General features: G+C 51.0%; 1 protein-coding gene and 1 long non-coding RNA gene across 2 annotated transcripts in view; one reads left to right on the top strand and one right to left on the bottom strand.

Moving 5' to 3' along the window:
• The window catches only part of CLIC6 (chloride intracellular channel 6), a 44,193-nt gene that overhangs the window by 21,927 nt on the left and 3,793 nt on the right, over positions 1-18,473 (top strand). The window contains exons 2-5 of the mRNA XM_008701865.2: positions 13,706-13,815; positions 14,382-14,507; positions 15,146-15,252; positions 15,807-15,988. Of these exons, the coding sequence (XP_008700087.2) occupies positions 13,706-13,815; positions 14,382-14,507; positions 15,146-15,252; positions 15,807-15,988 (525 nt within the window). The remainder of the gene's footprint in view (positions 1-13,705; positions 13,816-14,381; positions 14,508-15,145; positions 15,253-15,806; positions 15,989-18,473) is intronic.
• LOC103673132 lies at positions 351-10,201 on the bottom strand. Its single transcript, XR_571321.1, has 3 exons — positions 9,872-10,201; positions 9,013-9,141; positions 351-820 (listed from the first exon to the last, which is right to left on the bottom strand). It is a non-coding gene; the product is annotated as an uncharacterized LOC103673132 (long non-coding RNA).

Here is an 18,473-nt window from a genome sequence, read left to right as displayed (position 1 = left end):
ATATTATTGACTGTCGTCCCTACGCTGGACTTTTCATCTCGGTGGCTTATTTATTTCATAACTGGAAGTTTGTGCCTCTTAGTCCCCTTCACCTATTTCACCCACTAGTTCTCTGTATTTAATAGTTTTGTTTGTTCATGTGTTTTGTTTTTTAAATTCTACCCATAAATGAAATCACGTGGTATTTGCCTTTCTCTCTCTGACTTATTTCACTTAGCATCATACCCTCGAGTTCCATCCACGTTGTCGCAAATGACAAAGATTTCACTCTTTTATGGCCGAGTAATATCCCATGAGAGTATACCAAATGATTTGATTTGAATTTGTTTTTAGTTTAATTTCATGTTTTATTTTATTTCAGCTTATTTCATTTATGTATTTATTTTGAGTATCGTACTACAGCTGCAGTAATTAATACAGCTTCTCAAAAGTGCCGCGAACCTTTTGGAAGGAGATCTGACAAGCATAACTTTGCAACACGACGTTGAATAAGACGAGACAAGAGTGTTGATCTGGTTTTGACACTTGAGCAAACGCCAGTAGGAAGGCGCAGAAAGGGCCATCCAAGGGGCCATTTTCATGTTGTGGTCGAGGAAATGGACAGGGTCGATTTGTGGGAAGGTTGGCGGTTGCTGGGGCCCGCGTCCTCCCGGGGAAGAGAAGAGTAACGGCGACCAGTTATCTTCACAGACTGTGGCTTTCTTTCTAGAAGATTCTCTGAGATGTAGGCTTTCTTGGAAGGCTGGTATGTGCATCTTCAGCCCAGTGGACTCTTCCAGATCTCACCAGTCATACTGCCCAGGTGATCTTTGCCTTCCACCTGAAAAGGTAACCACAAAGCTTCTGCTTTCTGCCGACTATTAAAAGGAAGGCATCCTAAAATCCACATTCATTCAAAACTGTCTTTCAAGAATTCCCTCGGTAACCCTTAAGATATTTCTCATCAATTAGCTAGTTCAGTCTGAACAAAAAGGACTCTAGAATTCCTAGTCCCCTTCCCTGTCCTGATCAATAGGACTTTCATCTGTTGCTCATTGAAACCAACCTGAGTGTCTTTGAGGCACTAGACTTTCCTCTTTGTAAATAGATAGTTCTAGGCCCTTGGCTTCCTTACAACTTACAAACATTATGCAGAAAAATAAAGAGAAAGCAAGTACCTCTTTTGTTTTTCAGGGAGCTACAGGTTTTTAACGACTTTTGCAAAAGGGCTGCGGAATTCTGAGTGAATTGAGAAAGCTGAATTTGGACACTTCTAGGGATAATTAGATTTTTTTTTTCATGTTCTGTTCTGCCCAACAAGGGGTGACCCTGCTCTCCCACCCACTGTGCTTCCTCCCTCCTCTTTCCATTGTTCTTCAGTGAGAATGGAGAAATAATTTACAAGTCGTAAATTACTATTTTCCAAACATGAGCAAAGTACGCACAATTCAGCTGCTGATCTCAAATCAGGATGCCTTTTTAAATTCGTACTCTTCAGGTTCCAGTTGCGTTTGGGACCTGGCTGTTGCAGGGCCTAGGACAGAGAGACAATGCCCTCTTCGGTGGTTTTAATGTGGGGTCTAAGAGGGAGCCCAAGGGTAGGGAGACCAGTGCACTGTAGTTTATCCAGGACTTTACTGGTTTTCAAACCGAAAATCTAGGTAGCAGGAATCCCCTGAGTCCCTGGCAAATCGGGAAGGTAAAGCCCCCTATAGGGGCTAAAAAACGAACTTGTGACTTTCCCCCAGAACCTAGTTAGGGATGGACGTGATAAAAGTGAAGATGGGAAGTCTGAATGCGCATCTCAGGACCACTAGGGGGCGCCATCAGCTTCTTGAAGTTGTTCCACAGCCTGACTCTCCAAGGGCCTTTTGAAAAGGCAGGTTCTGAAAACGACAGTAAGGAACCAAGAGTGTAAGGGGCAAAATATCCCTGGGGGGGACCCGTCATCCTCTAAATGTGGTGATCTGTGACTGTGACCAGATTTTTGGCTGGATGAATCCTCAAATTGGGTCTTACCAGATAAAAAATTGGGCAAAAACTATAGCCAGGTGAGTCCCAGTGGAAAGTTACCTTTTGGCTTGTCCGTCACAGGCCGTGACCCCAAAGGTGACACGGAGGAACAAGCAAGACCCCCCTGCATCTGGTCAGAGCACTGTTGTCTCAGAAGTCCATACAGAGGAGGTGTGGTCCTGGCTTGGCGGTTAGTGGGTTCAGCACGGGCCTTCTTCAGATGGTAGCCTTACTTACCCTCCCTGGTGCCTGTGGCCCTCACGCAAATCCCGGGCAGATGAAAGGGGTGGCTCCATGCGGGAAGTTCCCAGGAATAGGCCGAGGGCCACTTCTCCATGGATTTTTCCTTCTCCATGGCTGATCAGCTGTCTTGAGAAGAGGCGTAGCATTCTCCGAGGGAGCCACTAACGGTATTCGTTCCTATTGGTGTTGTGAACAATTACCCCAAACTTGGTGGTCTAAAACAACTCAAATTTATTGTCGTGTCGTTTTATTGGTCAGGAGTTTGACCTGAGTCTCCCTGGGCCAAAACTAAGGCACGAGCAGGCCTCTCTCTCTTTCTGGAGACGCTGGGGAGAATCCATGTTGTCTCCCTGTGGTTGGAGACCACGTGCATCCTTGGCTCGTGGCCCCTTTCCTCCATCTTCAAAGCCAGCGATGTCCATCTCTCTGATGGACGTCCATCAGTTCCTTCGTTACATCTTTGCTGACCAGTCAATACCATATCTCGCAAGGACCCATGTGATCAGATTGGGCCCACCTGGTAACCCAGGAGCCCTTGTCCACCTCGAACCCACAGCCTTGATCACACAGGCAGAGCTCGTTCTGCCACGGAAGGTAACACAACACGTGGGTGTCCCCGAGGAGCCATTGTTTGTCTCTGCGCACCAGTAAGTCATCTTCGACCTTGTGCTTCACTCACCCTCTGTCATTGTCGCCCCAGGCCACGGCCAGAGCGACTTGTGGTCAAGAGTAGACCTACTTGGAAAGTTGGTTGGTGGGTACGTTCCTGTCTGCTTCTGAGGTGGCCCTCCTGTCTTTAGCCAACGCCTTCCCAGTGTCACAAGTGAGAAGAGCAAGTCCGAACGGCTTTGTGCCGCAGCAGGAAATGGTCTTGCTTTGTGCTTGGGGCTTTCTGCAGGCTTCTAATGAAGGCTGTTTATGGCCAAGAGCAGGCATTTGGTTATCAGCCGTAAGAAAATTCCAGATCCAAACTTTTTCGGCCACATGGCATGGGACATGCTAGATGGTCTATGATGGAGCGGATTCCGGCCGAATCGACAGGCTCTTTCAAGGAGCACTTTGGCCTTGCCTGCCCTGCTGGAAGATGAGGTGGGACTGTCTGCTAGGACGCATGGCTTTGCAGGACTCCCTGGTTTCTGCCTGGGATGAGATAGGGGGTTAATTGGGCAGAAGGACTGTTTGTGTTCCAGCTGTGGGGATGGGGCGGTGCAGTGTCAAACTCATTGTCACCTCGAGTTCTAGCAAAAATTTCTTAGGGAACAGAATGTGTGGCACATGCCCAGAGACACCCCCCTAGCCTACTTGGCCACCAAAGATGTTCCCAGGGCTGTCAGATGTCTTCTCCCCACTGCCCCCGTTCCTGCCCCAGCGCAGACGGCATGCACTTTTGGTAGCCTTCACCCGGCTCCATTTTGTATCCCAACCACTGTTTGTCCTTTGCACCTGTTTCTACTATGCATTTTCTTATTATTATGGATTCCCCAAGCCACCTCCAGCCCTTGCCGAAAAGAGATGGGGGTAAAACCAAGAGCTAGACCTTTACTCTGAGGAAGGACCTTGCTGGAGTTCCATTTAAACCTAGGTCGGTGTCCACAGCGGGACGATGAGGGTGGATTCTGGCCGGGGCCAGTGTTCAAATCCTGCTGGGTGACTTTGGGCAAGTTACTCTACCTCTCTGTGTCTTAGTTTTCTCACCTGTAAACGGAGCTAGTAATAGTACCTACGTCTAATAGGGTTGCTGTCAGGGTTGAGTTGATGATGTAAGCGAAGTGTTTAGAACAGCGAGTGGTGGAGTGTAAATGCTAGTCTTGGTTATCATCGTTATCACTGTTTTACAACACAGCTCTTCTGTTTGCAACTACACTGGTAAAGGAACCGGGATCTGTGATCCTCTTAAGGACTCAGGTGGATTGTTTCGAGAAGGTGCATCTAATTATGTGTCTTCTTGTGGGATTGACAGGTGGGAGATAAATTCTAGGGTAACACGTCCTAATCAGTACAGATCAACTCGAAATTCCCAATTCCCGTGACGCAGACACTCCGGGCCGTCAGACTGTCCCCAGCGGCTTCTGACGCAGGAGATACCGGGAAGGTTTTCCTACCTGACTGGGATGGAGGTTCTTGCTGTTCCTTTTAACCCCAGGGGTCATAGGGAGCATCTGAGAGAAATTGTGGCCTTTGTTGAGAGGGATCTAAGGCTTTACAGACGAGGAGATCCTGGTTTCCAGCCCATTTCTGTGTACCGTTCGTTCTAGGGGGTCCGTCACACCCCAGAGCTGGGTGATTCTGGGGTAGCTTTGCTGCCCAAACCCCACCACTGATTTTTAACTGCTTCTCTTTCCCAAAGGCTCCCCTAACAGCTGGGAGGGGAGAAGCTGTTCTTTTATTAGCTGGCTCTGCATAAACTGGGGAGTTTGCCAGGCGAGTCGTAATTCCCGCCTCCTTCCTGGAGCCCCGCAGACCTCACCCTCTGTTTATCTGTTCGCTCTCCCAGCCGGCTGGTAGTTCTGAGCAGTCAAGGTATCAGCTACCAAATCTGATCGGCCGATTACACTAGTCTACGCTGATGCTCTGGTTAGGGCGGGGCAAAGCCCAGCTTCTAGGTAATCTGGGAGGACATTTTTACTGTTTTTCCTCCCCTAAAAAAAATAAAGCTCTCATCTGGGCAGACAGTATGGTGACCAGCTGTTCCCGTTTGCCTAGGGCCTGGGGGAGGGGGATGCAGAATTTCTAGTTGTAAAATCAGGACAGTCCTGGGCAGACCAGGATGAGTTTGTTACTGAGAGATGGTCATTTTGGGTGGGTGGGGAAAGGAGCCCCGGGACAGGCAGGCTGGGGAGACGCTGGAGGACGGATGAGGCCGGCTGCACGGCTGGGCGTGCTGGATGTTCTTCTCAGGGAGAAGGTGTGGTTTCACTGGCTTTAAAGGAACTGGAGGTGATGAGGAATTGCTAGAACGTTGCAGAACAGTGGCCATTTGCTCCATCACGTGAGTTTTTGTAAAGTGACTTCCGCGGGCCTGGCTCAGTGCTGTCAGGGGAGTCAGGCAGGAGATGAACGGGTTACAGACACTACAACGGAGCTGTCAACCCCCTGTCCTGCTCAGAAGGCTGACACGGTCTGCCAGAAAAGAATGCGACCAACAGGAAACAATTAGTAAACAATTGGTGCTAAGCCAGGCAGAGCCGTCTGCATTGCGAGCAGAATTGAGCAAAGGGCGAAAACAATGCCCAGTGGACAGTCACAGAAAGGGATGGGGGGGCTCACTTACCAGTCTGGAGGCCCTGGTTAGATGGTAGGGAGGGGGACAAAGGGTCTTGTGGGAGGGTGGCCTGGGATAATTAAGAACACAGCAGTTGGCTGGAGAGAGAACAGCATTTGAGGAGAGTAACTGGGTTAACTGGCCTATGTTAGACAGTGGAAAGTGTCAACCTTGAAACCAAAACAGCCAGCTATTCCACCAGGAAAATGGGTATATTGGGGAATGGGAGAGGGATTGAAATTTGGGACATGCAAGCTATGGCAAAACAGTAGGTTAAATCCAGAGCACAAAGGAGAGGAACATTACTTTAGAGAGAAAAAGGAGGGACTTGGGAGAGTGGCTGCTTTGAATGGAAGTCTGTTGGAGAAAAGTGAGAGTTTGAGGGGGTTGATGGGTTCTCATTGGCCGGGCCGTTGCCGGGTAAAGAGAACATCTTCCTTCCTCCTGCTGGGGTAGTAAGGCTGGCTTCTTCCTATTGGAAGATACAGGGGATGCTTCTTTCTGTTGGGCCTGCAATGAAGTTGGTTGGGCAGGAGAACTTGAAGTGAGGTTTCCCTCATTCAGTTTCACAAAAGGAGAAGAAAGAAAGAGGGTGCAACAGAGGATTGAATGTTTCCGGGTGTCAGGCATTGTTCTCTGTAAGCTCTAATGAATTCTCAGCCAACGTGGTGGGGTAGGTACGGTTATCCTGACGTTGTAAATGAGGACACTGGGGTGCTGGAGGTGAGGTGCCTTGCCTGGGTCACACGGCAGGGAGAGCAGTGTCATTCGAATTTGCATTTGAACAACATTCCCACTGAATGATCTAAGATCTAAGGAAAATGTCATCTTCTCTGGGTGGTCCAGGATATAGAAAAGATCAGAGGGGCTAGGAACCCTACGCTGGGAAACCCAGCAGGAGGCTGCTGTAGGAATTTGGGTGGGAGGCTCTGAGACCTCTGCTGTGCTGGGGGCAGACTGATGTTCAGGTAAAGGGGAGGAAAGACTCTGGTTTCCTGGAGGACCTTGAAAGACACTGGGACCATGAACTGGATCCTGTCGGGAGAATAGGAGAAATCTTCATTCACCCAATCCTGGCTGTGTCTTTGGGCAAGTTACTTAGCCTCCCCGAGCCTCAGTTTTCTCCATCTGTGAAATGGAGAACGCATCCTACAAGAGTTCCAGAGGATTAAATCCCATAACGTTAGGCTGTCAATGGCCGAGACCCGTATTTAAAATCAGAGCGGGTATTCAATGACTCTTTGCTCTTCCCAGTTTTGAAAAATCACCGGTTTTGGAGGCATTTCTTTCAAAAACATTCTCATTTGATAAGAAAAGGATCGGCTAATCTCTTTCTCTCCTCCTTGGTTATAATAACCTTTCTTCATGTGGATCCGCAGTTCGGGTGTGTAGACCTTCAAATTCTGATGGGGACTCTCCCGTAACGTGGAATTCACTCAGTGACAGTGGACGCAAGACAGCCCGCCACCGGTCAGGGTCCCTTAGCGCCAACGGCAAAAGTCGGAGAGGAGATCCCCTTCAACTTTAACAAGCAGAGGCCAAGAAAGCAGTCCCCTGGGGCTTGTCAGCCCTGCCGTCGGTCGAGGTGCGCACAGCTACCCAGATGTTCCTTCCTCTGGACCTTTCCCAGACATGAAAGCCAGCCCAGGCCCTGCCCTTTTTGCCTCCTGGCTGAAGACGTGTTTGCTTTTGCAGTTAAGAAAACGACCTCAGTTGTTAATTTTCACTTGGAATAAGTATAGGAGGTGTTACTTTTTTTGGGTGGGGGGGATCTGTGGCTTTTTAAGGACTACACAGTTTGGCATGAAAATCACACTAATCGAGCCTTGTTAAAAAGTTCCCTCAATTCCATAATTGTCCGTTCTGGCGCGCTCCCGTTTGGGGGAGTAATGATGTTGTTGCTGCTGACGATAATGACCATAATAACCTTTTATTGGGTGCCCGGGAGACCCAGGTGTATCACACCGAGATCCTGCAAGGCATAGGTCTCCTTATCCCTGCTTTTAAAATGGAGAAACTGACGCTAGGGGAAGCAGGTGAATTGCCCAAGGTCACACACTAGTCCGTACTGGAGCCAGAGTTCACACCGGCTCTCCCTGGCTCCAAGGCCTGAGCTCATTCCCCTTGACCATGCTGCCTTAAAACAGAAAGTTCAGGTGTACCTGGGTGGTTCAATCGTTAAGCGTCTGCCTTTGGCCCTGGGCGTGATCCCAGCGTCCTGGGATCGAGCCCCACATTGGGCTCCCTGCTCAGCTGGGAGCCTGCTGCTTCCTCTCCCACTCCCCCTGCTTGTGTTCCCTCTCTCCCTGGCTGTGTCTCTCTGTGTCAAATAAATAAATAAAATTAAAAAACAAAAACAGAAAGTTCAATTTATCAGGCAAATGGAAAGAATTATACATTTAAAAAAATTTACAGAATTATTCAAAAGCAGGAAGTCTCAGATCTACTTAAATATCGCATTTTCGGTCAAACCATTAGATCAAGAGGCTTGGGGGAAGATTTTATAGCCTGTAACTCAGGCCGTACCCCCACCCCGTCTCCCTCTCCCCCTCCCTCCCTCCCTCCCTCCCTCCCCCTTCTATTCTCTTCCCTCCTGTTAGCTCTCACTCTCCACGGGTGATATCTTAGTAGGGAGAATTTGGAGCTTCTGAAAGGGAAAGGTTCATGGAAGTTGGCCCAGAAATGAAAGCGGGGAGGGGCTGGGAGGTACTTTCTGAAGCCAACCAGGCTCCAGGTGTATGGAAGCCACTGGACTCAGGCCTCCAGTCATTTTCCTTTGTGCCAGAAACTCTGCCAGGGCCGGTGGGAGTGGTCCCGACGAATGAAGATGCGTCCCTGCCTCCAGACACCCACATTTTAAGAGAGATCCTAGTTCTCCCACCTGCTTCTCAGTGGGAGCCGGAAGAGACCCAGAGGAGTGCCCCCACCTTTCTACTGCTCCCCACAAAGCCTTCTCCTCAGGATGGAACAGTCTCCCCAGCCCTGACCTGCTCCAAGTGGCAGGTGCAGAGACAGGGTACGCTGAGCCTGCGTGTGCGGAGGGAAGGGAGCCCGGGCCTCTGTGGAGACGTCCGGTCAGTGTAGACACACTGAACCCAGCAGGGGCTGAGTGCATGGCCTGAAGGCTAAGGGCTCTGTGCTCAGCCTTCCCGTGCATGTCAGATGGCCACTTCCCAAGTGTGTGAGGCCATCGTGCTTCCAGCAAAGGACATGGGAGGAATTCGGGGAAGTTCGTAGGTGGGACTTGAGGGCGGGAGTCATTGCCTGTCTGGGTGGCTCTGACTCTTTCTCTGTGGCGGTGCCATGTCCAGCCTTCATGGGGTCAGCTGCCAACAGAGGAGAGTCCTGGCCCCTCCCGTCGACCACACTGGTCTTCTCGAAGGAGAACGGGCTCTGCTGGCTGCGCGCGGCCTCCCGCGTCACACTCTGCCTCCCGCCTCCCCTGGTCGCTACTGTTTGTGTTTAGCCTAAGTGCCTTCAGCACGCTGGAAACGGGACAGCCCGTCATTACTCACGGATTTTCTCCCAGGCCCTGTGACGGAGCCAAATGAGCTGTTCGCCCCCACGTCCCTCCTGGTTTCCTGCAGGGACGGAATCCTTCCCTGCACGCGGCATGCTGTCCTGCCCCCTTGGGTGAAAGCCAGCTATCAGAAAAGGGACAACGAGAATGTTACTGACTTATTGCCTCTTCCTTTATCTTCCCTCTGCCCGCCCCAGTTGTCTTTCATTTTACATTTGGGTAGAGGAGGGGAAAAAGTGCTTGCTTTACAGAATCTGTTTAACCTTTAGGCCCGCATAGAATTTTCTAGAAAGAAGGTAGAGCCAAATAGTTCGGGAATCAAGGTGGTGGGTGTGTGGACTGCTCTGGCGGGAAGGAGAGGGAGGGGTGCCGAGGAGCTGCCAACAATACCTTGATGGGGGCTGTTACCCCAGTGTCAGGTCTGGACCGGGATGCCAGGAGTCCATTGGGTCCCTCAAAGGCAGTGACATGTTAGTGGAAGCTGGGGGTGTGGATGGTGCCCCTTCCCTGTAACAGCACAGCACTGGAGAGGTCATTTGCCTGAAGCAAAAAGCAGTAAAAGGAAATTTGGGGAAAAAAATGTATTTTCCCCACAAATTCTGAATGGCGTGAGTGTGCAGAGGGTAAGTGGGAGAGGCTCTAGCTGGAAGAGGCCTGACGTGAGAAGGGACGTCAACCTCTGCAGAGACATGGGGTCCCTTCCGCCTCGGGCCTAGGGGGCTCTGTGCGGGGGAGGTGGGCGCAGGCCAGGACCCACACAGTTACAGCGTTCTCCAGGCCGCAGCTGCTCTCCGTGGCGCAAGGAATGGCTCGGAACCTGTCAGAGGCATTCATGTTTTCCTTTTGAGACTTACCATCACAGGCCCTCGGAACAGTTACATTTGAAAGGCAGACACGCAATTCTGGGTTATCCAAGCGTCTGGGTCTTCGCTGGAAACAAGACACTCTGATCTCTCAAACGACTTCATCTGATTTTATCAGAAATGTGTACATACAAAAATTTCCCCCCGTGGGCTGAGAAACTCTGCTGGGAAATTTTAGCCCAGAGTGTAATTAGCCCGGGAGAATTATCAGCAACGGAAAATAAAACTTTGTACCAGAAAACGTCTCAATTATGGCGACGGTGTCAGTTAGTTCACTCCTACCGTGTGCGTATTTATCCCATCATCTCGTCTGGGTCATGCACATGACCGAGGCCATCCCCTCCCAGGGTTGCTCAATACCGGGCTGTGCGCACGGCCTAGCTCCGCCCTGCTTTTCGCCGGCACGTCCTAGCCCTGAAGCACAGTAATCAAGTCGGGCAGCAAGGCATCCTCAACGCTCCCCCCCATGTTCCCCGACCCCCTCATTTACACCAGACTGAGAAGGGAGAGTGTTTTCAGAGCCATTTAAGATGAGGCAACACCGCGTATGGAAATCCTGCTAATTGGCAGCCGGGGCAGCTGGCAAGTTCTGGAAAACGAACTCCTTCTCTAAAACGCCGGACAGCCTCCAGCCCGCTAGCCCTGCTGGCTGCAACAGTCCTGTTTGGGGGCCACGCGGGGGTGGGGGGTGGTGCAGAGGGCAGTTGTGACTTTCCTCGCTGTCTTCGAAGCTCCGGGCGCCGTGGCCTGCAGGCCGCTGCCCCAAACTCCGGCCACCTGTCTGTCCCCGGTCCCTGTTCCAGAAAGGAGCCTGTTGCCAGCTGTCCGTGTCTGCAGAGCAGGGTTGCAAAGGCAGCTTTGACTTTGAAAGAACGTGTTGCTGCTAACCCCTTCATTCTTCCCAGAGAAGTAGCTTTTCCAGGGTTCTGGAGGGGGCCCGAAGGACAATCGGGGAGCGGGCGGGGGGGACAGGCTCCTTCCCAGACCCGGAGGTCTTTGTCAAGGTGAGCTTCTGTGCACACCCCAGAGAGGGCAGACACGCACAGCCTCAGCGGGGATTTGGCTGCGTTTGGAATGAGTTAGGACAGGATTCCCAAGGCTGCAGAGACAAGGGAGAAAGAGAGGAAACACTTGCCCCACTCCGCAGAACTTATCATAGACTTGACTGTGCTTAGTGTAACCACGATAAAAATAAGAGGTTTAGAAGCTGCGAGCAAGTCAGGACTGGCCGAAATATGTGCCTTTCTGTCCCTGTGCTTTTGGAGCCCCGCCCCCCTCTTCTTGGCCTCTTCTGCCCCAACCTGCAGCGGTTTAAGAAAGCACCGTGACTTCAGGGGTTCCTTGCAGCCCGGAGTTTTATGTAAGTCAGCTCTGCCTTTCTTGCTCGGGAACGGAGTGAGGAGGAGCCCGGGCAGCCCTCAGAAGGGCCGGGAAGGGGTGGGCCCTGAGGCAGGGAATGGCCTCAGGTGGCCAAGTGGGGTGCTGTTTCAGGGCCCATCTGCAGGGGAGCTGTGATGACCGCTCCGTGGGGTGGGTGCTGCCTGCCCACCTCCCCAAGCCTCCAGCCACCCAAAGCTTCAGACCCCAAGCTGGGAGAATCCTCAGTCCCTTCCCCCTCCTGGGTCAACAGGCCAGCACCTGCGGGGGGTGAGGGGCAGGGCTGGGGGGGGGGGTGGACGGTGTGCAGCGAGGGCCTGGAGCTTCCAGGACTCTGAATCCAGTCCTCCAAGTCTGTCGGGGCCTCTCTATATGCGGGAAGCCCTCCTTCATGGGTCTCGCGTGACGTCACCTCGGAGGAACTTGTTAAAAATTCATATTCCTGGGCCCCAGGAAAGAATTACTGAATCCAACTCTCTGCGATGTTCTAATTCATAGTTTTACTTTTTTTTTATTTAAAAAGTAAGTCATGTAGGAAAGTAACTCTAATGTAAGACTCTGTCACCTGAATACACCTGTGTAGCCACCGTGGAGATCAAGACCTAGAACATTTCTGCCACCGAGAAGCCTCCCTCCCACCCTTCCCAGATAATGCCTGACTTTCCAGGGACAACTGTTCTTCGGCTCCCATCACCCAGAGAAGCTTCCCTGTGTCTGAACCCGAGTCTGGTTTCTCTCGCTCAACAACTGTGTAGAGGGGATTCATTGTGGCTTATAGGAGCGGCTCAGTTTCTCCCATTGTGGTGGCGCGTCCTATTGTATGAATTGACACCACTGACCTCCTCGTTCTACTCTTGATGGTACCTGGGCTGTTTCCAGGTCTTGACCGTTACACCAGAGCTATGAGTTCTCTGAGGCCGTCAGTGTCTCTCGTGCCCCTCAGGACTCCATCCTGTCGGGCGTGGGATTGCTGGGCTGTAGGGAATTAACTTCGGTAGGTGACTGCCAGATGCTTCCCAGAGTAGCTGTGCCGTTTGCACTCTGACCAGCAGCGAACGGCAGGTTGGTCGCTCTGCCTTCTTGCCCGCGCTTGGTATCGTCAGACCTTTTCATTATAGCCGTTCTGGGAGGTGTGTTGTGGGATCTCTGTGTGGCTTTCATTTGCAGGCCCTGCTGCCTAAAGATGTTAGGAACATTTTCATGTGCTTTTTGGCCATTCAGATGTGTCATTTGTAAAAAAAAAAAAAAAAAAAGGCTGATCAAGTCTCTTTAAAAACTGGCGGTCTCTTACCCTCTTAATTTCTAGGGACATCTTATTATTAACAATCCCTCCAGGTGACTTAAGGACACTACCTCTCTGAAGGCCCAGTTTTCTTGGCATCTCTGTTCGCTTTTGTTTAGTTCCCAAGCCAGCAGCTCGCCTCTTGCCCCGTGTCCTGTGAGGCGGGTTACAGACACGGTGCTTTCCTCTCCAGCTTCTTTAACTACGTGCAGTGGGATTAACTGTGGCTCTTTCTGTCACTGAGGTCTGGTTGGCAGTGGTGCTTGCAGTCCGGAGATGTGAGGAGCATGTCCAAGCCACCTTCTTGCCTTTCCAGCAGCATCTTATGAGCGCCACCAGCTCGTCAGAGATGTGTGGCTTGGGGGAAAGATGGCAGGAGAAAGAACCGTCTGGGAACTTCCTTTGTTGGCCTTGATTCTGCTGCTCCATTTCCCAGGGGGTGTGTAGCCCTCTCCTCTCGTCCCCATCAGCCGCCTTTCCCTCCTTCCAGGAGCCCATGAGAAGGACGTGTGTGTAGTACGTGTGTGGATGTCTGGGGCAGGTGTGTGTGGGTGTGACCTGCTTTGGGTCACCAGGAAGAGTCGCCCCCCTTCAACACCGACTGTGTAATAATCCACCTTCTGGGTACAAATGCTCCCCATCTCTCTGCCACCCCAAGAATCAGATGAGGGGGACATCCAAGTTGTATAGCGTCCGGGCATCTAGAACGCGTGTAACGCGACCCTCTCGTTCTGCAGACGGGCACCGCAGAGACGGTGAGGGCTGGTGTCCCGGTGGGAGAGTCTGCGGGTGCGTTTCTAAGCCTGCTCCTCCTGGAAAGAGGTGTGTTGCTTCTGGAGAGGATGGCAGCACAGAGGGAGGGAAAGGGCGCCTTGGTGACAAAGGGAGTTCCCACTTGCCGCTGGCTCCCGGTGCGAGGAGCCGCGCGGAGGCCCAGCGTGGCAGGAAGCGGTGAGCGGTGGAAGGAAGAAGGCTGCTCGGTGCAGCCCGACCCTGTGCTCCCCCGCCCTCACCCCGGCGGGGCTCGGCGGCTCAGTGCAGTGGCCCCGGAAGGGTATTTACAGCGTCATGACCATTAACACAAATGTGTAACGGCTTTGCGCCTGCGCGTTGTGGAATCTGGCACTTCGAGACCGGCTCTGATAAAGATTCCTTTTTCCGCTCAGGCTGGTTATGATGGGGAGAGTATTGGGAATTGCCCGTTTTCCCAGCGCCTCTTTATGATTCTCTGGCTGAAGGGCGTTATATTTAACGTGACAACAGTGGACCTGAAGAGGTAAGATGGGCTTTCTGCGTGATTGAAATGACTGGCACACCCATGCACACTCACACCCAACTCACACCCACACTCACACCCCCCAACACTCACACAACACACCCACACACCACACACTCACACATTCAAAACTCAGGCACACACGCTCACACTCACACACTCCTAGGACCCACGGGCGCTATCACGGCACCCCCGGCCTCGGTCAGGGCCCCAAACTGAAGCCCGAGTCTGGGCTCATCAGTCATGACAGGATCGGATCAGAGGTGATCGGGGACGAGCTGGAGGCACCATAAGGAACTTGCTCCCCCAGTTCCTGGTCGGCAGAGAACCTCTCAAAGCCTACTGAGCAGCTGTCCAGCGATGACGCTGGGGACGGTTGGCTTTCTCACCTCTGCATCCAGAGAAGAGCCAACTTTCATCGTCAGGGGACAGTTTCTAAACCCACAGTCACTTCTGACATTCTCAAGGGTGGCTCCTTGTAAACAGGGGAGGACCTGGCTAAGCTGTGGAAATGAGTCTACACCTTGGCCGCTGCTGTTCTCTCCCCCCCACCCCACCCCACCCAGGAAACCCGCGGACCTACAAAATCTGGCTCCTGGAACAAACCCTCCCTTTATGACTTTTGATGGCGAAGTCAAGACGGATGTGAATAAGATCGAGGAGTTCTTAGAGGAGAAATTAGCTCCCCCGAGGTAGGCCTCAGAAAAGCAGCACTCACAACCCGATTGTCACTTTTCCCCCTTCACAGACAATTTGAAAGCTCCCAGCTTCGTGTATTTGGTTTTCTGTGGCCACAGTACTTAACTTCCTTAGCTGTACTGCGGTGTGCCACAGAAAACACAGAGCGAGATCAGAAGCCTTGAGTGACGGGAGGCCTGGGTCCTTCTGCTTCGCACCTGCAAGATGGCAATTAGGGTTTGATGGCAGGAAGTGGGGAGGAGGTGGGTCGATGTCACATGGGTCGGCCATTTCTTAGGTCCAATGCTGCAAGGAAAGGCGTGCATGTTAGCATGCGATGTCCCAGAGTGCTGGACCCGGAAGAGAACCTTCTAGAACCTTCTAGATCACCGTCTTCAACTTACTCGGAAGGGAGCTATGACCAGCAGGGTCTGAGGTGTGCCAGGACGAGAACAGAAAGTGCTTTGTCCCTAGACTGTTGCTTCCAAAGCTTGGAGACAAAAAGAGTAGGGAAACATTCTAGGAGGAAGTGTTCTCGTTCACAGCCACTCAGGGAAAGACCTGTCTCCCCCCCCACCCCCCAACCCCCGCCTTGTATGAGCCCTGCTCAAACACTGCTTATCTGTGATGCTTCAATTCTGAATTTTCCAAGGTACCCAAAGCTGGGGACCCAGCACCCCGAATCTAACTCTGCAGGAAATGATGTGTTTGCCAAATTCTCTGCATTTATTAAAAACACCAAGAAGGATACGAACGAGAGTGAGTATCTGACGTCCTCCTGCCCAGGGTTCTTCACGTGGACGGCCCCTTGTCAGCCCTCCGGTGTGGCTTCTAAGATCCTGGGAGTTCTGACTAATGTCCCTGGGGGTAGGGACCTGTATCTAGAAATAAGGAAAAAGTGCCTCTAGTGTTGGATCCACCCGCACGTGGGTTTCAGGAGATTGAGTGTTTCTGGAGGTTGGGAGCCCAGAAAAGAACATTTTGAGGGGAAAAGAATTCCACAGGAATTCCCTGCCGCACCGTGGGAATCCGTTTCCATGATGCTCCCGCTAGTGCTGGCTTCATTACGGGCTTCCCCTAAAGAGTTTGAATAAGTGGGTGAGTTCAAGAAGGAGCAGTGTTGTGTAGACAGGAGAATTATTTTCCAGTCCTTTATTCAGATCTGAGAAATCTACATCCTTCATCCAATTCCGCGGTGCTGCCCGGCCGCCTGTCAGGAGGGAGAGGCGATTGACTCCTTCCTTGGTATCTAGAGAAAGTTGACACTAACTCGCATGGCTTATCTTAGTCATTTTTTTGCCTTTGTGTTCCAGTTTATGAAAAGAACCTGTTGAAGGCCCTGAAGAAGCTGGATAATTACTTAAATAGCCCTCTGCCTGATGAAATCGATGCCTACAGCACCGAGGACATCACTGTTTCTGGAAGGAAGTTCCTGGATGGGGACGAGCTCACGTTAGCCGACTGTAACCTCTTACCCAAGCTCCACATTATAAAGGTATGATGTTCCTCTTACCGCAGGTGCTGAATACACGAATGGGGCTTTGTTTTATTTTGGCCAGACTCTTGAATTAAAAAATTAGTTTGTTTCTGTTCAAGGCCATTCAAATCCCAAGTCTCAGATCCATGGATATTCCCAGGTATTCTTCTGGAGGTCTCAAGAAACATCTGGGAGCTTGGCTCCCCTCTCTCCGTCCCCACTGCTCCTTGTTCCAAGTCTTACCCTCACAGCCTAAAGAAAAGTTATGTGAAGGCCCCTTGAGGGCAACATTGACTATACCCGGCATTCAGTGCTTGAGGCTTGGAGATGATGCGCCGAACCTGGGAGTACTGCAGTGTGAACTCAGTCAGTTGTGGGTGATTGGCAGGGGAAATGGCTCTGCATAGACATGGCAGACGTGTGTCTTCTCAGCCCTTAATATCGACCCCCTACAGCTAGGGAGGAGCTCCTCGGCTGGGCCTCTGCCAGATTTGGCACCCTGTCTTCCCAGCTAGTTGAACAGGAAGTCGGCATCATGGGTCATATATTTTAGGGTTTAGAGGCTCCCTAGACCAGGGGTTCTCCAGCATTAGTAGGCATAAGCATTATTTGGGAGAGCTTTTTAGAATTGTAAATCCCCCGATCCAGCTTCTGGTCTGCTAAATCAGAACTTCTGGGGCTGACCCCGGGGGATTCCAAAGTAGATGGCCCTATACTCGGCCTCTGGAGTTATGGTTGTCTCTCAATAGTGCCCCAGCCTTTGTGCCACTTACAGGTGATAACTGTTATTATTAGCTGCAGTGTTCTTGGTCTTCAGTAACCTTGGAGGCCCCAGAAAGAAGCCCAAGCCTTGTTCTGGGGCACCTTGACAATTAAAATCCCACCAAGTCCAAACCGAGGTCCTTGGTGGAAGGACAGGGAAGATGGGCAAGAAGACAAGGGAAGTCCAAATCAAGGGCCCGGTGATCTAATAAAGCATGTCATTGGCATTTAGAAATTTACAAATTAAGCTCCCCTAATCTGTTGCTGATGCTCCTGCAGGCTTCCAGCTACCCCTGGTTGCCCCCTGTCATTGCCTTGCTTTTCACTCCTGCATTTCTTCTTCCTTCCTGATTCCTTTCCTAACCCTTGCCCCATTTCTCTTCTTCTCTCTTCCCGGTGTACTCGAAGAATACCGATTTGAAACCCAAGCCTTGCAGATGCGTCTGAGCCCTCAAGCAAATGTTGTTTTCAATAGCTTTGCCAGTTCCCCAACATCTAAAATGTAATGGAAGCATCTTAACTCATCAAAACCTCCTACGTTTGGGAGCCATTTTCCAAGAAGACATTTACGTAGTTGTGTGTGGTTTAGTCCCTTGGGTGGATGTGTTGTCATCATCGCCATGCCAAGTGTAGCATCACAGAGGTACATGGAGGTTGGGGAAGAGCAGGTGAAATGCCCCAGCCATACACCATCTATTTCTACTTGTTTAGCTCCTATAAGGAAAGAGTTTTTTAAAATTTCAGTAGATGGGGTAAACTTCAGAGCAAAATAAAGCAGTCCCTGGCTCCAGTGTAAGACCTGAGAGCAAATTCTTCAAAGCCACTGAGCATTCAAAATACCAAACAGCTTCATGATCCTTTAGGGTGGAGAACCTTCAGAAGGGAACTGAGATTCAGTCTAAAGGAATTTATGATAAAAGATGAGAGAGTAAAGGAATTTATAATCTATTCTCCTTCCTGAAACCCAGCAAAAACAATATGAAAAAATAGAGTAAAGCTTCATCTTTCATAAAACCAGAAAAGGACAGTGTATCAATTCAAAGACTAAGAAACTTTGTCCAGGGTCAGGGGTCACAGAGCCAATGGATGCTTCTCTGTATCTTTAGCAAAGTTCAGATTTCTCTAAAACTAGATAGTACAGTCCTGAAACGGCCAACCCAAACTTCTCGGAGGACTAGGGCCGTGAGAGGAGAAGCAGGGAACCACCTCACACGGATCACTTTCGAGCTGGGGTCTCTGGAGACGGAGAGTTGAAGGAGGAACCAAACAGAGGCGCCATCTTTGTATTCTGCCTCCTGTCCACCAAATACGAAGGAACAGGGAGGCGAGTTGGAGAGAAGGGATGTGGCATTCTGCTTTGTGGTTGCTGAGTTGAACCAGTCAAGAGAGAGACTGTAAATTGCTTGAGCTTCATCCTAAGCCCTGGTGACCTCCAGCCTAATCTGTGGGCTTCAGAGTGGAGGATGCTCTAACCCTAACCTTGACTCTGACCCTGACCCTAATCCTGCTGTGTCTGTGGGGCAGAGTGCAGAGCAGTGTTTGATGAGAGTGCATGAGGATAAACGTCCAAATTGGTCTCCCAGCTGCCGGGCCTCACTCCGCTTGCCCTCCACACTACTTTTAAGAAGTGGTAAGTCCAACAGATCTGTCTCATTAAAAGATGATTAATAACCAGCAAGAATCTAAGTGGGACCTCTGTGTGGATAGAGGTGATCAAGAAGGAGAGGGAAAAAAAGGGAAA

The sequence above is a fragment of the Ursus maritimus genome, unplaced genomic scaffold (assembly GCF_017311325.1).
Source record: "Ursus maritimus isolate PB19 unplaced genomic scaffold, ASM1731132v1 scaffold_4, whole genome shotgun sequence".
NCBI lineage: Eukaryota > Metazoa > Chordata > Mammalia > Carnivora > Ursidae > Ursus > Ursus maritimus.
This window is presented reverse-complemented; position numbering and strand designations above follow the sequence as displayed.